This window comes from Cnephaeus nilssonii (assembly GCF_951640355.1).
Source record: "Cnephaeus nilssonii genome assembly, chromosome: 6".
Taxonomy (NCBI): domain Eukaryota; kingdom Metazoa; phylum Chordata; class Mammalia; order Chiroptera; family Vespertilionidae; genus Cnephaeus; species Cnephaeus nilssonii.
In genome coordinates, this window is record NC_137077.1 from 105,945,067 (window position 1) to 105,962,448 (window position 17,382).

Genomic DNA, 17,382 nt, shown 5'->3' on the forward strand with positions numbered 1-17,382 from the left:
TATTTGAAGAAATAATGAAAACTTCCCCCACCTGATGAAAGAAATAGACTTACAAGTCCAGGAAGCGCACAGAACCCCAAACAAAAGGAATCCAAAGAGGACCACACCAAGACACATCATAATTAAAATGCCAAGGGCAAAAGACAAAGAGAGAATCTTACAAGCAGCAAGAGAAAAACAGTTAGTTACCTACAAGGGAGCTCCCATACGATTGTCAGCTAATTTCTCAACAGAAACCATGCAGGCCAGACGGGAGTGGCAAGAAATATTCAAAGTGATGAATAGCAGGAACCTACAACCAAGACTACTCTACCCAGCAAAGTTATCATTCAGAATTGAAGGTCAGATAAAGAGCTTCACAGATAAGAAAAAGCTAAAGGAGTTCATCACCACCAAACCAGTATTATATGAAATGCTGAAAGGTATTCTTTAAAAAGAGGAAAAAGAAGAAGAAAGATAAAAATTATGAACAACAAATACATATCTATGAACAAGTGAATCTAAAAGTCAAGTGAATTACAAATCTGAGGAACAGAATAAACTGGTGAACTTAATAGAATCAGAGGCATAAAATGGGAGTGGATTGATAATTCTCAGGGGGAAAGGGGTGTCTGTGTGGGGAGTATGGGAAGAGACTGGACAAAAAATCACACACCTATGGATAAGGACAGCGGGGGGGAGGTAAGGGTAGAGGGGGGGTGGGAACTGGGTGGTGGGGAGATATGGGGGGGAAAAGGAGAAACAATTGTAATCTGAACAATAAAGATTCATTAAAAAAAAAGAAAGATAAATATCACATGATCTCACTCATTTATGGAATATAATGAACAACATAAACTGATGAACAAAAATAGATCCGGAGATAGAGAAACACCAAACGGACCGTCAAACCTCAAAGGGAAGGCAGGGGAGGGTGAGAGGGGGTGTAAGAGATCTACCAAAGGACTTGTATGCATGCATATTAACATAACCAATGGACATGGACAGTGGGGGGTGAGAATGGCCGGGGAGGGGTATGTAATACTTTAAACAATAAAAACACACACACAAAAACGGCAAATGTGGGTGCTGGACTAGCCCGTTTTGCAACTCCGCACCTCCTACCAGTCTTAGTGCTCTTTCTTCTTCTTCTTCTTTTTTTTTTAAATTTCTTTATTGATTAAGGTATCACATATTTGTCCTCATCCCCCAATTCCCATCCCCCACCCCTCCCCACGGATGCCTCCACCCCCCTGTTGTCCTTAACCATTGGTTAGGCTCGTATGCATTCACACAAGTCCCTTGGTTGATCTCTCCCCCCTACCCCCACCCTTCCCTACCCTCCCTCTGAGGCCCGACAGTCTGATCCATGCCTCCTTGTTTCTGGGTCTGTTCTTATTCATCAGTCTATGTTGTTCATCATTTTCCCTAGATGAGTGACATCACGTGTTACTAGAAATATACTTATAAGAACCGAATGTGAGACGAGCAATAATAGTTATGCTGACAGGCAAATGAATCAGTCTGTAGTAAGTTTCTTTCTGGACCAACAGTTCTTTTGAGACCCAATTTCAATGTCCACCAGTTCCTTATGTGTACATGTCGGCACTCACTTTTCAGCTCTGGATGGTAGACAAATGGTGGTAATGCAGGTCCGACTCCCTCTGGTTTGGTCTCGGCCGGACCCAGGGGCGTGGCCTCACCCGGACTCAGGGGCGCGAGGCCTCACCCGGACCTGGGACCCAGCATCACCCAGGCCCCGGGGCGCATGGCCTCTCCCGGACCCAGGGGCGCACGGCCTCACCTGGACCCGGGATCCAGCTAAACCCGGATCCAAGGGCGCGTGGCCTCACCCGGACCCAGGGGCGCGTGGCCTCGCCCGGACCCAGGGGCGCAGCCTCAACCGGACCCTGGATCCAGCTTCACCCGGACCCAGGGGCGCGCGGCCTCGCCTGGACCCGGGGGCGCGCGGCCTCACCCGGAACCGGGACCCAGACTCACCCGGATCCAGGGGCGCACGGCCTCACCCGGACCCGGGGACGCGCAGCCTCACCCGGACCCGGGACCCAGCCTCACCCGGACCCTGGGGCGCATGGCCTCTCCCGGACCCAGGGGCGCAGCCTCACCCGGACCCGGGATCCAGTTTCACCCGGACCCAGGGCGCGCGGTCTCGCCCGGACCCGGGACCTGGCCTCACCCGGACCCAGGGGCGCGTGGCCTCGTCGGGACCAGGGGCGCAGCCTCACCCGGACCCGGGACCCAGCCTCACCCGGACCCGGGACCCAGCGGGGCTTCGTCTTCTTGAACCCAATTCCTGTCGGTCAATTCCCTCTCAGCAATTCCTTTGGCCATTTTCTCAAAGCTCCGGGGCGGCTGCCGCAGAACTCGATGGGCGGCGGGCTCGGCGAAGCTCCAGTGCGCCCAGTGCGCGGCGGCGGGCTGGTCCGAGGTCGCTGCGGCGGCACTCGGGTCTGCAGCGGCAACCAGTCGCCGGGCGAGCGCACCTGGATCTGGGACCCAGCAGGGCCTCGTCTTCCCGATCCCAACTCCCATCGGTCAATTCCTTCTCAGCAATTCCTCCGGCCATTGTTCTGGATGGTGTCTGCTCTGTTTTCCAGTTGTAGTTTCAAAATTGTTGTGGTAGGCAACAATCAGGCATCTGCCCTATGCCGCCATCTTGGTCCTCCAGAAGATTCTTAAGTAACCTTATAAATGTGGTTCTGAACACTGTGTTGTCCATTAGTTTACTTTCCTTCATCCCTTCTATTCGTGACCTGCTTCGGTGTCTTCACCTTTTGGCTGCCTCCCTATAGCTCAGCTTCCCCAATCTCCCTAGGTGGTCGCTCTTGATACCCCCCTCTGTGGGCTGAGTGCAAAGTCTTGGTGTTGTTAAGCCTTGATTGCTGTTGGTACACTGGGAGGATTTGACCTCCAGTCCAATTGGCTGTGAGGATCAGCTGTGTCTACGCCGGGAGACAGCCTTATTCAACTAGACTTGCAAAATTGTAAAAGCCTCTGTGCTCAGCTTGGATGGGGCGGAGTTTCAGGGTGGAGCCTTCAGCCTTGGCTTCCTGTCAGCCCCGCCCTATGAGGTTGCTGGGTCTCAGTGTCCCTCTGTACTCCCTGCAAGCACCTCTGAGAGAAAGGCGCCCTGGAGTTTCGCCCACTGCCAAACAGTCTAGTCTCTCCCCCAATGAATCTGGATTCCCAGATTCTCGCCCGGAACTGGGTTTCAGTGTAGTCGGAACTGGGGCTCACCGCAGTCTGGTGCTTTTGTCTCCTTCCCGCTAAGGCAATTCAGCGGCACGGTCAACAGACCATCCTCTGCGCACATTCCCGTGCGCGCCTCCGGTGCTCTGCCTTTCGCTGCTTCTCTGCATTTCCTCCTTACAGCCCAGATTCCCCTAGTATGAGCCTGGCTTCCCAGGGTCTTGCCCGGAACTGGGGTTCAGTGCAGTCGGAACTGGGGTTCAGCACAGTCCGGAGCTTTTGTCTCCTCCCCGCCAGGGCAATTCAGTGGCACAGGCAACAGTTTGTCCTCTGTGCACATTCACGTGCGCACCTCCGGAGCTCTGCCTTTCGCCGCTCCTCTGTGCCTCCGCCCCACAGCCCAGATTCCCCCAGCATGAGCCTGGCTTTCCAGGATTTCGCCCGGAACTGGGGTTCAGTGCAGTCGGAGCTGGGGTTCAGCGCAATCTGGAGCTTTTATCTCCTTCCTGCTAGAGAACGCCGGCCAGGCCGTCAGCCGCCCCTTCCTCTTCAGCTCTGTCCTCCCCTCATGCGCGCGGGCTCGTGTCTCCGCCCGTGTCTCCATACCTCAGGCTTTTACGGCTCCTCTGATTTTCCTTGTGGTTTTCTCTTTCCTTCTAGTTGTGGGCATTTCAGTCAGCCAGCTTTCCTGTGGTTCTGGATGATGTCCGTTTTGACTTTTAGTTGTATTTTTGAAATTGTTGTGCCAGGCTGTAGGTTAGGTGTTTAACCTATGCCGCCATCTTGGTTTCCAGTGCTCTTTCTTCTTTACTTCTCTAGTTGTGGGACTTCCATTCAGCCAGCTTTCCAGCAGTTCTGGATGATGTTTTTTCTGTATTTGAGTTGTAATTTTGATGTGGTTGTGGGAGGTGGTGAGTACAGGCATTTACCTATGCCTCCATCTTCCTACCCTGATTGCAATCTTCTTTAACTTGTTTTGTGTCTAACATATAGTCTGTTTTTGTGAATGACTCTTGTGTACTTGAGAAGAATGTATATTCTGCAGTGTTGGGGTGAAATGTTCTATAAATATCAATTAAATACATCTGATCCAGTGTGTTCTTTAGAGGCACTGTTTTCTTGTTAATTTTTTGTCTGTAAGATCTATCCAGTGAAGTCAGTGGGGTGTTAAAGTCCCCTACTATGACTGTGTTGTTGTCAAACTCTCCCTTAAAGCCCTTAAAGTTTTTTTTAAACATTTAGGTGCTCCTATATTGGGTGCATATATCTTTACCAGGTTATATCCTCTTGTTGGATTGGTCCCTTTAGTATTATGTAGTGACCTTTGTTGTCTCTTGTGATGGAGTTCATTTTGTGATGGAGTTCATTTTGAAGTCTATTTTGTCAGATATGAGTATTGCTACTCCAGTTTTTTTTCCCCCATTTGTTTTACTATCCCTTCACTTTCATCCTGTGTGAGTCTTTTGTTCTGAGGTGGGTCTCTTGTAGACATCATATAGTTGGGTCATGTTTTTGTATCCATTCAGCTACCCTATGTCTTTTGATTGGAGCATTTAATCTATTGAAGGTAATTATTGATAGGTACTTCTTTATTGCCATTTTAATTCTGTATGCCTAGGTTTCTCTCTATTTCTTCTTTTCATTACAGTAGTCCCTTTAGCATTTCTTATAATGCTGACTTGGTGGTAATGTACTCCTTAGCCTTTTTTTTGTGTGTGTGAGAAGCTCTTTATTTGACCATCTACTTCGAATGAAAGCCTTGCTAGATATAATAATCTTGGTTTCAGATCCTTGCTTTCCATTACCTTAAGTACTTAATGACATTAACTTCTGGCCTGTAGTGTTTCTGATGAGAAATCAGTTGATAGCCTAATGGGAGCTCCTTTGTAGGTAAAAAATTGCTTTTCTCTTGCTGCCTTTAAGATTCTATCTTTGTCTTTAATTTTTGGCATTTTAATTATGATGTGTTTCGCTCTGGGCCTGTTTGGGTTCTTCTTGCTTGGTGTTCTCTGTGCCTCTTAGACTTGTGTGACTTTTTCCTTACCAGGTTAGGGAAGTTTTCTGCTATTATTTCTTTAAACACATTCTTTATCCATTTCTCCCTTCCTGCCTCCTCTGACATACCTGCCATTGGAATATTTACCTTTCATGTTGTCCCACAGCTCCCTTAAGCTATCCTTTTGTTTTTTAACTGTTTTTTTATTTTTGGTTCTCTGATTGAGTGATTTTATTTCTACCCTGTCCTCTAATTCCCTGATTCAATCCTCAGCTTCCCCTAATCTGCTGTGTTCTTTATTATGAGCTGTACTTCCAAAAAAAATCTTTTCTTTACAAAAAAAATGAATGATAGATTTAATCTCTTTAATATTATTTTACATTATTTAATACTGACCACTAGAAAGACTATTCCACATGATAAGTTATACTACTAATACATTCTTTTATTTTTATTTTTTTAGAGGGAGAGAGGGGTAGAGGCAGCCCTGGGGAAAGACTGGTGTGGGGAAAGGTGCAATGTGGCTCCTCTATACTACTAATATTTTACATACAGTAAATTGTGATGTGGTATTTATTTACTTATTTATTTTCAATTTTTTTTGTTAATCCTCACCTGAGGATATTTTTCCATTGGTTTTTAGAGAGTGGAAGAAAGGAAGCGAGAAAGAGAGAAACATGGATTTGTGAGAGAATTTCTATTGGTTGCCTCCTGAATGCGCTCTGACAAGGACTGTGGATCAAGCCTGCAACCGATGTAAGTGCCCTTGACTGAAATTGAGCCTAGTACTCTTCAGTCTGTAGGTCGACGCTCTATCCGCTGAGCCAAACCAGCTAGGGCTATTTATTTGATTTTGATACTCACCTGAGGTTACGTTTTTCATTGATTCTACAGAGAGGGAAAGAGAGTGGAAGAGAGGGGGAAGAGAAAGAGAGAAAAATAACAATGTGAGAGAGAAGCATTGATTGGTTGCCTCCCACACACACCCAGAGAGTGGGACTGAACCTACAACCTAGGTATGTGGCCCTACTGGGAATCAAACCTACGACCCTTCAGTACACAGGACAATGCTTCAACCAACATCCATTTCATCCAGGGTGCTATGTGGTGTTTTTAAGTAGTGCTTTAAATAGTTCTAATTATGAAACATTTCATACTAACAAAAAGTTTATAAATGATTAAAGGATGAGGATGAATAAAATTAATATATACGTATCTACTATCCCAATCCTTGAAAAGTTCACAGCCAACGCTTTTAATTTCCTCTTATGTCACTCCTAGATTTCTACATGATTCTACCTGCTTAACAATAGTAACTCCTACTTTTTTAAAGTTATACTTCCAACACACATATATATGGATAAAAATATAGATATCCCTAGAAAATATATTATTATTCTTATTTTAAAAATCTTTATTGTTCAGAGTATACAGATGTCTCCTTCCTCCCCCCTTTGTCCCTCCAACGCAGTTACCGCCCTGCTCCAGGCATTCACCAGCCTACTCTGTGTCCCTAGATATAAGATCTTTTCGTTAATCTCTTCCTGTCCCCTCTCCTACCTTCCTTCTGAGATTTGTCAGTCTATTTTATGCTTCCATGACCCTCGTTCAATTTTATTCATCACTTTATTTTGTTTATTACATTTCTTATTCATTTATTTTGTTTTTTAGGTTCACTTGTTGATAGATATGTATTTATTGTCACTTTGTTGTTCATAATTTTTATCTTTACCTTTTTCTTCTTCCTCTTAATACCCTTCAGCATTTCATATAATACTGGTTTGCCGGTGATGAACTCCTTTAGCTTTTTCTTATCTGTGAAGCTCTTTGTCTGACCTTCAATTCTAAATGATAGCTTTGCTGGGTAGAGTAATCTTGGTTGTAGGTTCTTGCTATTCATCACTTTGAATATATCTTGCCACTCCCGTCTGGCCTGCATATTTTCTGTTGAGAAATCAGCTGACAGTCGTATGGGTACTCCCTGGTAGGTAACTAACTGTTTTTCTCGTGCTGCTTTTAACCCTTTGCACTCACTTGCTTTTTTCTCGATTCCTTTATTCTACTCGGGATTTAATTTTTTAAATACCTCAGATTTTACAAAGTGCGGCAGTAGAATAAAACCTGGAGTTTCTTTTCATAGAAACTTATTTATTTGGATTTTTTTATATTTCAAATTATTGATACATTCAAGAGTATAAAAAGAGCTGCTACCGATGCTAACCGTGTCGAGTCACACTCGACATCCGAGTGCAAAAGGTTAAGATTCTCTCTTTGTCTTTAACCTTTAACATTGTAATTATGATGTGTCTTGGTGTAGTCCTCTTTGGATTCCTCTTGTTGGGACTCTCTCCACTTCCTGGACTTGTAAGTCTATTTCTTACACCAGGTGGGGGAAGTTTTCTGGCATTATTTCTTCAAATAGGTTTTCAGTATCTTGCTCTCTCTCTTCTCCTTTTGGCACCCACATAATGTGAGTATTGGTATGCTTGAAGTTGTCCCAGAGGCTCCTTATTTTTGGATTCTTTTTTCTTTTTGCTCTTCTGACTGGGTGTTTTTTGCTTCCTTATATTCCAGATTGTTGATTTTATTTATTTTTTTTGTTTAAAGTATTACATATGTCTCTGTTTTCCCCCATTGACCCCCCTGCCACTCCCACCCCTGAGGGCAAGCCCCCATCGCCCCAGTGTCTGTGTCCATTGGTTATGCTAATATGCATGCATACAAGTCCTTTGGTTGCTCTCTAACCTCCCCTCCCCTGCCCCTTGCTCTGGATCTATTTTTGTACATCAGTTTATGTTAATCATTATATCCAACATATAAGTGAGATCATGTGATATTTATCTTCCTTCCACTGGCTTATTTTGCTCAGCATAATGCTCTCCAGTTCCATCCATGCTGTTGCAAATGGTAAAATTCCTTCTTTTTATAGCAGTGTAGTATTTCATTGTGTAGATATACCACAGTCTTTTAATCCACTCATCTGCTGATGGTCACTTAGGCTGTTTCCAAATCTTAGCTATTGTAAATTGTGCTGCTATGAACATAGGGGTGCATATATCCTTTCTGATTGGTGTTTCTTGGGATATAGTCCTAGAAGTGGCATTACTGGTTTAAACTGGAGTTCCATTTTTAACTTTTTGAGGAAACTCCATACTGTTTTCCACAGTGGCTGCACCAGTTTGCATTCTCACCAGCAGTGCATGAGGGTTCCTTTTTCTCCACATCCTCACCAGCACTTCTCGTTTGTTGATTTGTTGATGATAGCCATTCTGACAGGTGTGAGATGGTACCTCATTGTCGTTTTGATTTGCATCTCTCGGATGATTAGTGACTTTGAGCATGTTTTCATATCTCTCTTGCCCTTCTGTATATCCTCTTTAGAAAAGTGTCTATTTTGGTCCTTTGCCCATTTTTTGATTGGATTGTTTATCTTCCTTTTGTTAAGTTGTATGAGTTCCCTGTAAATGTTGGAGATTAAACCCTTATCGGAGATAACATTGGCAAATATGCTCTCCCATGCAGTGGGCTTTCTTGTTTTGTTGATGGTTTCTTTTGTTGTGCAGAAGCTTTTCATTTTGATGTAGTCCCATTTGTTTATTTTCTCCTTAGTGTTCATTGCCTTAGGAGCTGTATCGGTAAAGATATTACTACGACATATGTTTGATATTTTGCTGCCTATGGTGTCTTCTAAGATTTTTATGGTTTCCCATCTTACGTTTAAGTCCTTTATCCATTTTGAGTTTTTTTTTTGTGTGTGTGTGTATGGTCTAAGTTGGTGATATAGTTTCATTTTTTTGCATGTATCTGACCAAATTTACCAGCACCATTTATTAAAGAGACTGTCTTGACTCATTTGTATGCTCTTGACTCCTTTGTCAAATATTAATGATCATAATGGCTTGTGTCAATTTCTGTGTTCTCTGTTCTGTTCCATTGGTCTATATGTCTGTTCTTTGGCAGTACCGGGCAGTTTTGAGAACCAGGGCTTTGTGATCCCTCCAAATTTGTTCTTCTTTTTCAGGATTGCTGCAGCTATTCGGGGTCTTTTTAAATTCGAGATGAATTTTTGGAGAGTGTTATAGGTCTTTGAAATATGCTGTTGGTATTTTTAAAAATATATATTTTATTGATTTTTTTACAGAGAGGAAGGGAGAGGGATAGAGAGTCAGAAACATTGATGAGAGAGAAACATCGATCAGCTGCCTCCTGCACACCCCCTCCTGGGGATGTGCCCACAACCAAGGTACATGCCCTTAACCGGAATCGAACCTGGGACCATTCAGTCTGCAAGCCGACGCTCTATCCACTGAGCCAAACCAGTTACAGCACTGTTGGTATTTTAATGGGGATTTCATTGTATGTATAAATTGCTTTGGGTAGTATGGACATTTTAATGATGTTGATTCTACCAATCCATGAATATGGTATGTTCTTCCATTTGTTTATGTCTTCCTCTATCTCTTTTTTCAATGTCCTGTAGTTTTCTGAGGACACGTCTTTTCCTTCCTAGGTATCTTAATTTTTTTGGTGCAATGTAAAGGAATGCTTTTTTAGTTCCTCTTTCTGTGAGTTCATTATTGGTGTATAAAAAGGCCATAGATTTCTGGGTGTTAATTTTGTGTCCTGCTACATTGCCGGATTCATTAAGTCTAGTAGTTTTTTGATGGAGTCTTTGGGGTTTTCTATGTACAATATCATGTCATCTGCGAATAAGGACAGTTTTATTTCTTCTTTTCCAATTTGGATGCCTTTTATTTCTTCTTCTTGTTTGATTGCAATGGCTAGTACTTCCAGTACTATGTCATACAGGTGTGGTGAGAGTGGGCATCCCTGTCTTGTTCCTGTTCTTAGGTGAAATGGTTTGAGTTTTTGCCCATTGAGTATGATTTTGGCTGTGGGTTTGTCATATATAGCTTTTATTATGTTGAGGTGTGATCCTTCTCTTCCCACCTTGCTGAGAATTTTAATCAAGAAATACTGTTGGATTTTGTCAAATGCTTTTACTGTATCAATCGATATGATTATGTGATTTTTATTTCTCAGTTTGTTTATGTCGTGTATCATATTTATTGATTTGCGGATGTTGTAACATCCTTGCATCCTTGAGGTAAATCCCATTTGATCATGGTGTATGATCTTTCTAATGTAAAGCTGGATCCCATTTGCTAGAATTTTGGTGAGGATTTGGGCGTCTGTGTTCATGAGAGATATTGGCCTGTAATTCTCTTTCTTTGTGGTGTCTTTATCTGGTTTTGGGATTAGGGTAATGCTGGCTTTATAGAAAGAGCTTGGAAGTGCTCCTTCCTGTTGACTTTTTTTGAATAGTTTGAGGAAGATAGGTTTTATTTCTTTTTTGAATGTTTGATAAATGTCCCCTGTTAGGCCATCTGGTCCAGGCTTTTGTTTTTTTGGAAGTTTTTTGATTAGTGCTTCAATTTCCTCCATAGTTATTGGCCTATTCAGATTTTTTTATTTCTGCTAGTTGAGTTTTAGAAGGTCTATTTTTTTTTTTTTTAGGAATATGTCCTTTGTTCTAGGTTGACCAGTTCGTTGCAGTAGAGTTGCTCATAGTATTTTTTCATAATTCTTTGTATTTATGTGACGTCTGTTATTACTTTACCCCTTCCGTTTCTGATTTTGTATTTGGGTCCTCTCTCTTTGCTTCTTGGTGAGCCTGGCTAGAGCTTCATCAATCTTGTTTATCCTTTCAAAGAACCACCTCTTGGTTTCATTGATCTTTTGTATTTTTTTTGTCTCTGTGTCATTTATTTCGCTCTAATCTGTATTATTTCCTTGCTTCTGATCACAGTGGGTTTTTCTTGTTGCTCTCTTTCTAATTCTTCAAGTTGTAGAGTTAGATGTTTTATTACCAGTTTTTCTTGTTTTCCGACGTAGTCCTGTAGTGCTATGAACTTTTCTCTCAGGACTGTTTTCACTGTGTCCCAAAGATTTTGGATTGTTGTGTTTTCATTGTCGTTTGTTTCCAAGATGTATTTTATTCCTTCTTTGATCTCTTTGGTAACCCAATCATTGTTTATCTAGGGGCCCGGTGCATGAAATTTGTGCACGGGGAGGGGGGTGAGGTGGGTCCTTCAGCCTGTCCTGCGCCCTCTCCAATCTGGGAGTCTTCAGGGGATATCCTACTGATGACTTAACATGCTCTCCGTGGTTCTCTGCTCTCTGCGGACGCCACTGCAGGCCCTCTGCTCTCTGTGGGGGCCTGCTTACCCTTAGCTGCAGGAGCCAGGTGCCAGCAGGGCCTTTCTGTCTGCTCTCTGGCTCACCGCCACAGGGGCCAGCAGGTCCCTGGTGTCTGCTCTCTGTGGGGGTCCTGCGGGGGACTGCTTGCCCCTCGCTGCCACGGCCAGGGGCAAGCAGGACTGTGCTGTCTGCTCGCTCACTGCGGGGGACGTTCCCGCCCCGACCCCGGCTGCCTGTGCGCGGGCTGGCTCAGAGCACCTGGGTCCTGGGGATGTTCCAGCCCTGCCCCCGGCTGCTCCATGCCTCCGTATGCAAACTAACCTGCCATCTTTGGCAGATTAATTTGCTTACTCACTCCTGATTGGCTTGTGGGCATCGCAGAGATATGGTAGATTTGCATATTTCTCTTTTATTAGTGTAGATAGCATGCTATTTAGTGTCCAAGTGTTTGATTATTTTTTCATTGTTTTTATTGTAGTTAACTTCTAATTTTATGCCTTCTTGATATCAGAAGATGCTTGATATTTCTATCTTTTTTAATTTGAAGAGACCTTGCCTGTGTCCCAATATGTGGTGTATCTTTGAAAACGTCCCATGTCCACTTGAGAAGAATTTGTATTCTGTAACTTTGGAGTGAAATGTTCTGAAAATATCAATTATTTCCATCTGATCTAGTGTGTCATTTAGGATTAATGTATTTGCTGGTTTTTTGTTTAAAGATTTATCTAGTGGTGTCAGTGTGGTATTAATGTCCCTAACTATTAATGTATTGTCAGTCTCTCCCTTGATATATTCCAGAAGTTTTTTAATGTATTTCAGTGCTCCTGTATTGCATGCATATATTTTTATTGGAGTTATATTTTCTTGTTGAATTGCTCCCTTTAGTATTATGAAGTGTCTTTCCTTATCTTTTATTATGGCCTTCACTTTGAGGTATAATTTTTCAGATATAATTATATCTACTAGAGTTTCTTTTTCATTTTCATGCACCTGAAAAATATTTTTCAATCCCTTCATGTGCTGCGCCTTCCTGGCCAAGGGTGAACCTTAGGAGGGGCGGTGAAAGATTGAAGAAAAGACAGACAAGAGAATACAGCTGGGGCTTGGTGTATCTTCCGTGCCTGGTTGAGGACACAAAAGACCCAGCCTGCAAACTGATGCTTTATTTTATAGTCTGATTAAAACAGGGTAGATTAACATGTATACAAATGTTCTTGTTTTGGCAACACTTGCTGCACCTCCCACAGCCCATTAGCTACTTAGGAAGGAATTAGGGCGGGCTACAAGGTCAGGCTTAATTATGCTAGGAGAGCTCTGCCCTCCAGGCTGGGACTTGTTTGTGGTCCTGCCACAGGTCAGCCTGAAGCTTGACCCTAGAGCCGCTTCCTACACCTTTGCCATCAGTCTCTGTGAGTCATTTGTTCTCAGGTGGGTCTCTTGTAGACTTCAGATATATTAATCATGTTTTCTTATCCATTCAGCTACCCTATGTCTTTGATTGGAGCATTTATTCCATTTTCATTTAAGGTTATTATTAATAGTTACTTGTTTGTTGCCATTTTTATTCTTTATGCCTGTTTTCCTTCTTCACTTCCTATTTCTTCTTTTTACAGCAGTCCCTTTAGCATTTCTTGCATTTCTGGTTTGGTGGTAATAATCTTCCTTAGTCCTTTTTTTCCTGTGAAGCTCCTGATTTCACCTTCAATTTTGAATGATTTCCTTGCTTGGTACAGTATTCTTGGATTCAGTCCCTTGCTTTGCATCACTTTGTATATTTCATTCCATTCCCTTCTGGCCCGATGTGTTTCTGTTGAGAAATCAGTTGATAGTCTGATGGGAGATCCCTTGTAGGTAACTTTTTGTCTCTCTCTGGCAGCCTTTAAGATTCTTACTTTGTCGTTGGTGTTTGCCAATTTAATTATAATGTGTCTTAGTCTTGGTCTTTTTGGGTTCAATTTGTTTGGGACTCTGAGCTTCTTGGACTTGTGAGTTTTTTCTTCCCTATATCAGGGAAGATTTCTGTCATTATTTCTTCAAACAGGTTTTCTATTCCTTCCTCAGTTTCCTGTCCTTCTGACACCCCTATTATGCAGATGTTGTTTTCTTTCTTGTTGTTCCAAACCTCCCTTAGGCTCTCCTTCTGTGTTTTAAGGTGTTTTTCCAGTTGCTGCTCTGCTTGGGTATTTTTCCTACCTTGTCTTCTAGCTTGCTGATGTGGTCCTCAGCTTCTTCTAGTCTACTGTTGATGCTTTCTATTGAGTTCTTTATTACAGTTATATCATGTTTTCATTTCTTCTTGGTTCTTCTTCATTTCCTCTTGGTTCTTTCACATGTTGTTGAATTTGTATTCCATCCTTTTCAGTGTCCTTATGACTATTGCTCTGAATTCTTTCTCTGACAAATTGCTTGCCTCCATTTTGTTTACTTCCTTTTCCGGCGATTCTTCCTTTTCTTTCATATGGGGGCTGTCTTTTTGTCTCCCCATTTTTGCTCCTCTTAGTGTGTTTGGTTATATGACTTACTGTCTACTGCGTGGACCAAAAGACACAAAATACAACTCGACAAGACGCGACATAGACAAAACACAAATGTATTCACGATATTACTAACCCCAAATAAAGGTGACAACCAGAGAAAAGAGAATTCGGGGAGAGAAAAGAGTGCAAAAATGATACTGAGAAAAGGAAAAAAGGCAAGAGAGAAAAGAAAAAAGTGGAAGAAAGAAGGGGAAAGAAATATATGTATATGGGGAAGAAACTCCACAAAACCAACAACTTACCCAAAAATCACAACAACAAACACCCAGACAAAAAGGAGGGAAGCTGAATCTGAAGAGGCAGAGCTTATTTCCAGAAGGTAAGGTAAAGGAATTGAATGAATGGGGGAATGGCCACGATTCAGTATAGAGGAGGTAGAAAGATAATGAGTGTATAAGAAGGAAAGTAAAAAACAAATTACTCCAATAATAATAAAAGAATAATAATTAAAATAAATATCTAAAAAATATACATAAAGAAAATTTATATATGTAAAAATTGAAAAAATTTCCCCTTTAATCTGTCTATCTCTCTATCTATCTATCCATTTTTGGAAAAGGATAATAGAGTTGAGGGTAGATAGGCCTGAGTTTCGTGAGTGAAACTAACTAAGCTATTAGTAGAAGAGAAATAAATAGTGGGGAGAGGAAAAACAAATGCATAAAATAAAAAAAAATAAAAAATAATAAACAAGTGACAAGAAGAAGAAAATTGGCTAGCGAAGAAAGAGAATAGAGAAGGGTGCATGGACTTGAAGCAGGGGAGAGGAAATTAGATATACGAGTAAGCCAACAGAGACTACTATAATAGTAATGCGTCGATAAAGCAGATAAAGAAGATCAATTTTTAACAAGGAGTAAAAAGAAAGAAAAGAGAAAAACTAAAGCAGGAACAGAAGAGAGACAGGATGAAAAAGGGAGAAGTGAGGAAGAAAGGGTTGGCATAAAGGAAAAAATGAGCTAGAGTAAAAGAATGATAAAAATATAAAAATAGAATGTAGAACACTAATACAAAAAATCTTTAAAAAGGAAGTTTAAAAGTAATAATAAATAAAAATAATGAAAAATAATAAAATAAAGAGAAAAAAATTTAGTTTCTTAAGTAAAAAATAAATAAAAAAGTGAAGTAGTGAAGTTCATTCACTTCAGCTTGGTTTTAATGTCCTGTGGGGACTGTTTAAGACCCCTCTCTACTGTTCTGCCTGCCATGTCTCAGTTTCATATTAAGTAGTCAGCATCGTGTTGAAGTTCCCAGCGATCCTATGCTACTCTGTGTCAGACCCCACAACCTTGGTTGCAGGCTGGCAGGATCAATCTCTCCCTTTGTTTTTCTGCCTGCTTTTTTTTTTTTTTTTAATATATTTTATTGATTTTTTACAGAGAGGAAGGGAAAGGGAGAGAGAGTTAGAAACATTGATGAGAGAGAAACATCAATCAGCTGCCTCCTGCACACACCCTACAGGGGATGTGCCCGCAACCAAGGTACATGCCCTTGACTGGAATCAAACCTGGGACGCTTGAATCTGCAGGCCGATGCTCTATCCACTGAGCCAAACCTGTTAGGGCTCTGCCTGCTTTTAGTTGTATTTACACAAGCATCTATTTCTGACACGACCCCTGGGTGGCGGTGTTTCTGTATTAGTTTTTGGAAACAAATGGCCCCTCAACCCAGTCCTAGAAGGCTCCCTGGGGGTATTTAGAATCTTTGTTTCCCTAATGAGTTTAATCCTGGGTGCAGGTGAAAAATGTCTATTCAATGTTGGAGGGGTCTGACTGTCCCTGAGCTGGATTCCTGATTGCCTCCCCTGTTTTGCTCCCCAGCTTCCACAAAACCACTTTCCCCTGCATCGCAGCCTCCGTGAGTGTTTGTAAGTGAAAGATCCTATGCATTGGGTTTAGCGAGTAAAAGCAAGGAAATTATAAAGACAGAGCATCCGTGCTGTTGCATGTCTCTTTACCCCTGACACTGCACGGCCAGTGCAGAACTGTAGGCTGGCTTTCTGGGTGCATCCTCCCACGGCTGTAGACTTAGATCTAGAGTCACCTGCTGCCAACAGACCTGTGGAATCCCTTCCACAGTTGAGCGCTACACTGTCCCCAAGGGACTCTGATTTGTTGCAGCACAGTCTCCCTCTGAGACTCTAGTCCCGGCTGCATGCGTTTCTTCCTCCAGCCCAGATCCCCGATCCCACCGCTCTCCAAGCGACCTCTGACCTTTCCTTCCATGTATTGTCTCATCATCTGTGTTTAATTCGCCAATTACGGGCGGATGTTATTCAGTTCAGCTGTTTCTTCTATCTGTTCCGTGATAAGGTGCAGGACCCGTCCACCGGTTCGGCCACCATTTTGTTTCCCCCTGGACAAACTTTTTAGGAGCCCATGGCCTGGGAGGCTGGAGTCTCAGTGTTTGTGGGTTTGCAGCTGAGGCAGCTGGTCCCTGGCCATTGTGGCTATAGGGTCCCGGTTGGTGTCCGAGGTCTCCCTGGGTGGAGGTGAGGCTTGGCTCTCAGTCACAGTCACACTCCCCTTCAAGATGGCGTGTTTTCTGCAGCAGGGCCGACCACCCCGGGAGAGATTGTAGCGGTAGTAGAGGCTGCCTGGCTAGGGGAGCCTGGTCTGCCAGTCCCCAACATTCCTAATATAATAGGACTATAACTATCCCTCACTCACACATACACACATACCCCTCATGTCCACGCACTTACCTTTTGCTCTCTCACTCACACTCTCTTCCTCACTGCTGTCCTGTTGGCCGACATCGTGGATCCCCCCTTATTTGATTCTTGGAATACTCTATTCTCATGTTGAATCCTTGTATATTATTCTGTATTTTAATTTGTGTATGCTTACTTTTTGACTGGAGCTACAGAGGGATCTGCAGATGACTGCCATCGAAGCCCACCTATGAAGTAAGGCAGGCTGGTACATTTGCTGGGGTTTGGGTGTTTTATTAATTGGTTTGGAGCATGATATCACCAGGTTTCAACTTGTTTGAAAGATCTAAGCAAAATTTGTAGCCTGAGCCAGGACAGTCCATTCATATGGAAAAGCTGCTGCATACAGCTTGGGTGAGGCTACAAATTGGATGGGGCATGGTGTCAGGGAATCCTCAGGGGAGGAAACAGTTTGCTCCAGGCCAATGGAGACTCAGATATGGCTGCTAGTCAGTCCTGCGACAGGGGGTGGGGTCCCAGCATAGGAACAATGACCCCTACAAGCAACCTTGTCTGGGAGAAAGCCGCTCCTGAGTTCCTGCCCCTTTCCAGACAATCCATTTCCTCCCTGTATGTGTCTGGGTCTCTCAAATCTGCCTGGTGCTGGGAGTCAGAGTAAGTTCATGAGCCGGCACTTTAAATGGAAAGCCTGGGTCTCCAGCAGCCTCTGCGTCCCTCAGCCACAATCCCCTCTGGTTTTTACACCCGTAGTTGCAGGGAGTTTTCCTGCTAGCTCTGGAACCCTA

The 17,382-nt window shown here is 43.0% G+C and overlaps 1 protein-coding gene across 15 annotated transcripts in view; it reads left to right on the forward strand.

The window, feature by feature from the left end:
• Positions 1-17,382, forward strand: part of BCL2L13 (BCL2 like 13) — a 148,576-nt gene that overhangs the window by 85,343 nt on the left and 45,851 nt on the right. For 2 of the 15 annotated variants that reach the window (XM_079774893.1, XM_079774904.1), the window contains one exon: positions 5,829-5,941. The exons of 10 other annotated variants lie outside the window; for them this stretch is intronic. In XM_079774893.1, coding sequence (XP_079631019.1) covers positions 5,829-5,911 — 83 coding nt within the window. In that variant the 3' untranslated portion in view covers positions 5,912-5,941. Of the gene's footprint in view, positions 1-5,828; positions 7,207-17,382 lie in introns of those variants that run through there. 3 more of the 15 variants (XM_079774903.1, XM_079774892.1, XR_013813702.1) reach the window with 2 other exon arrangements.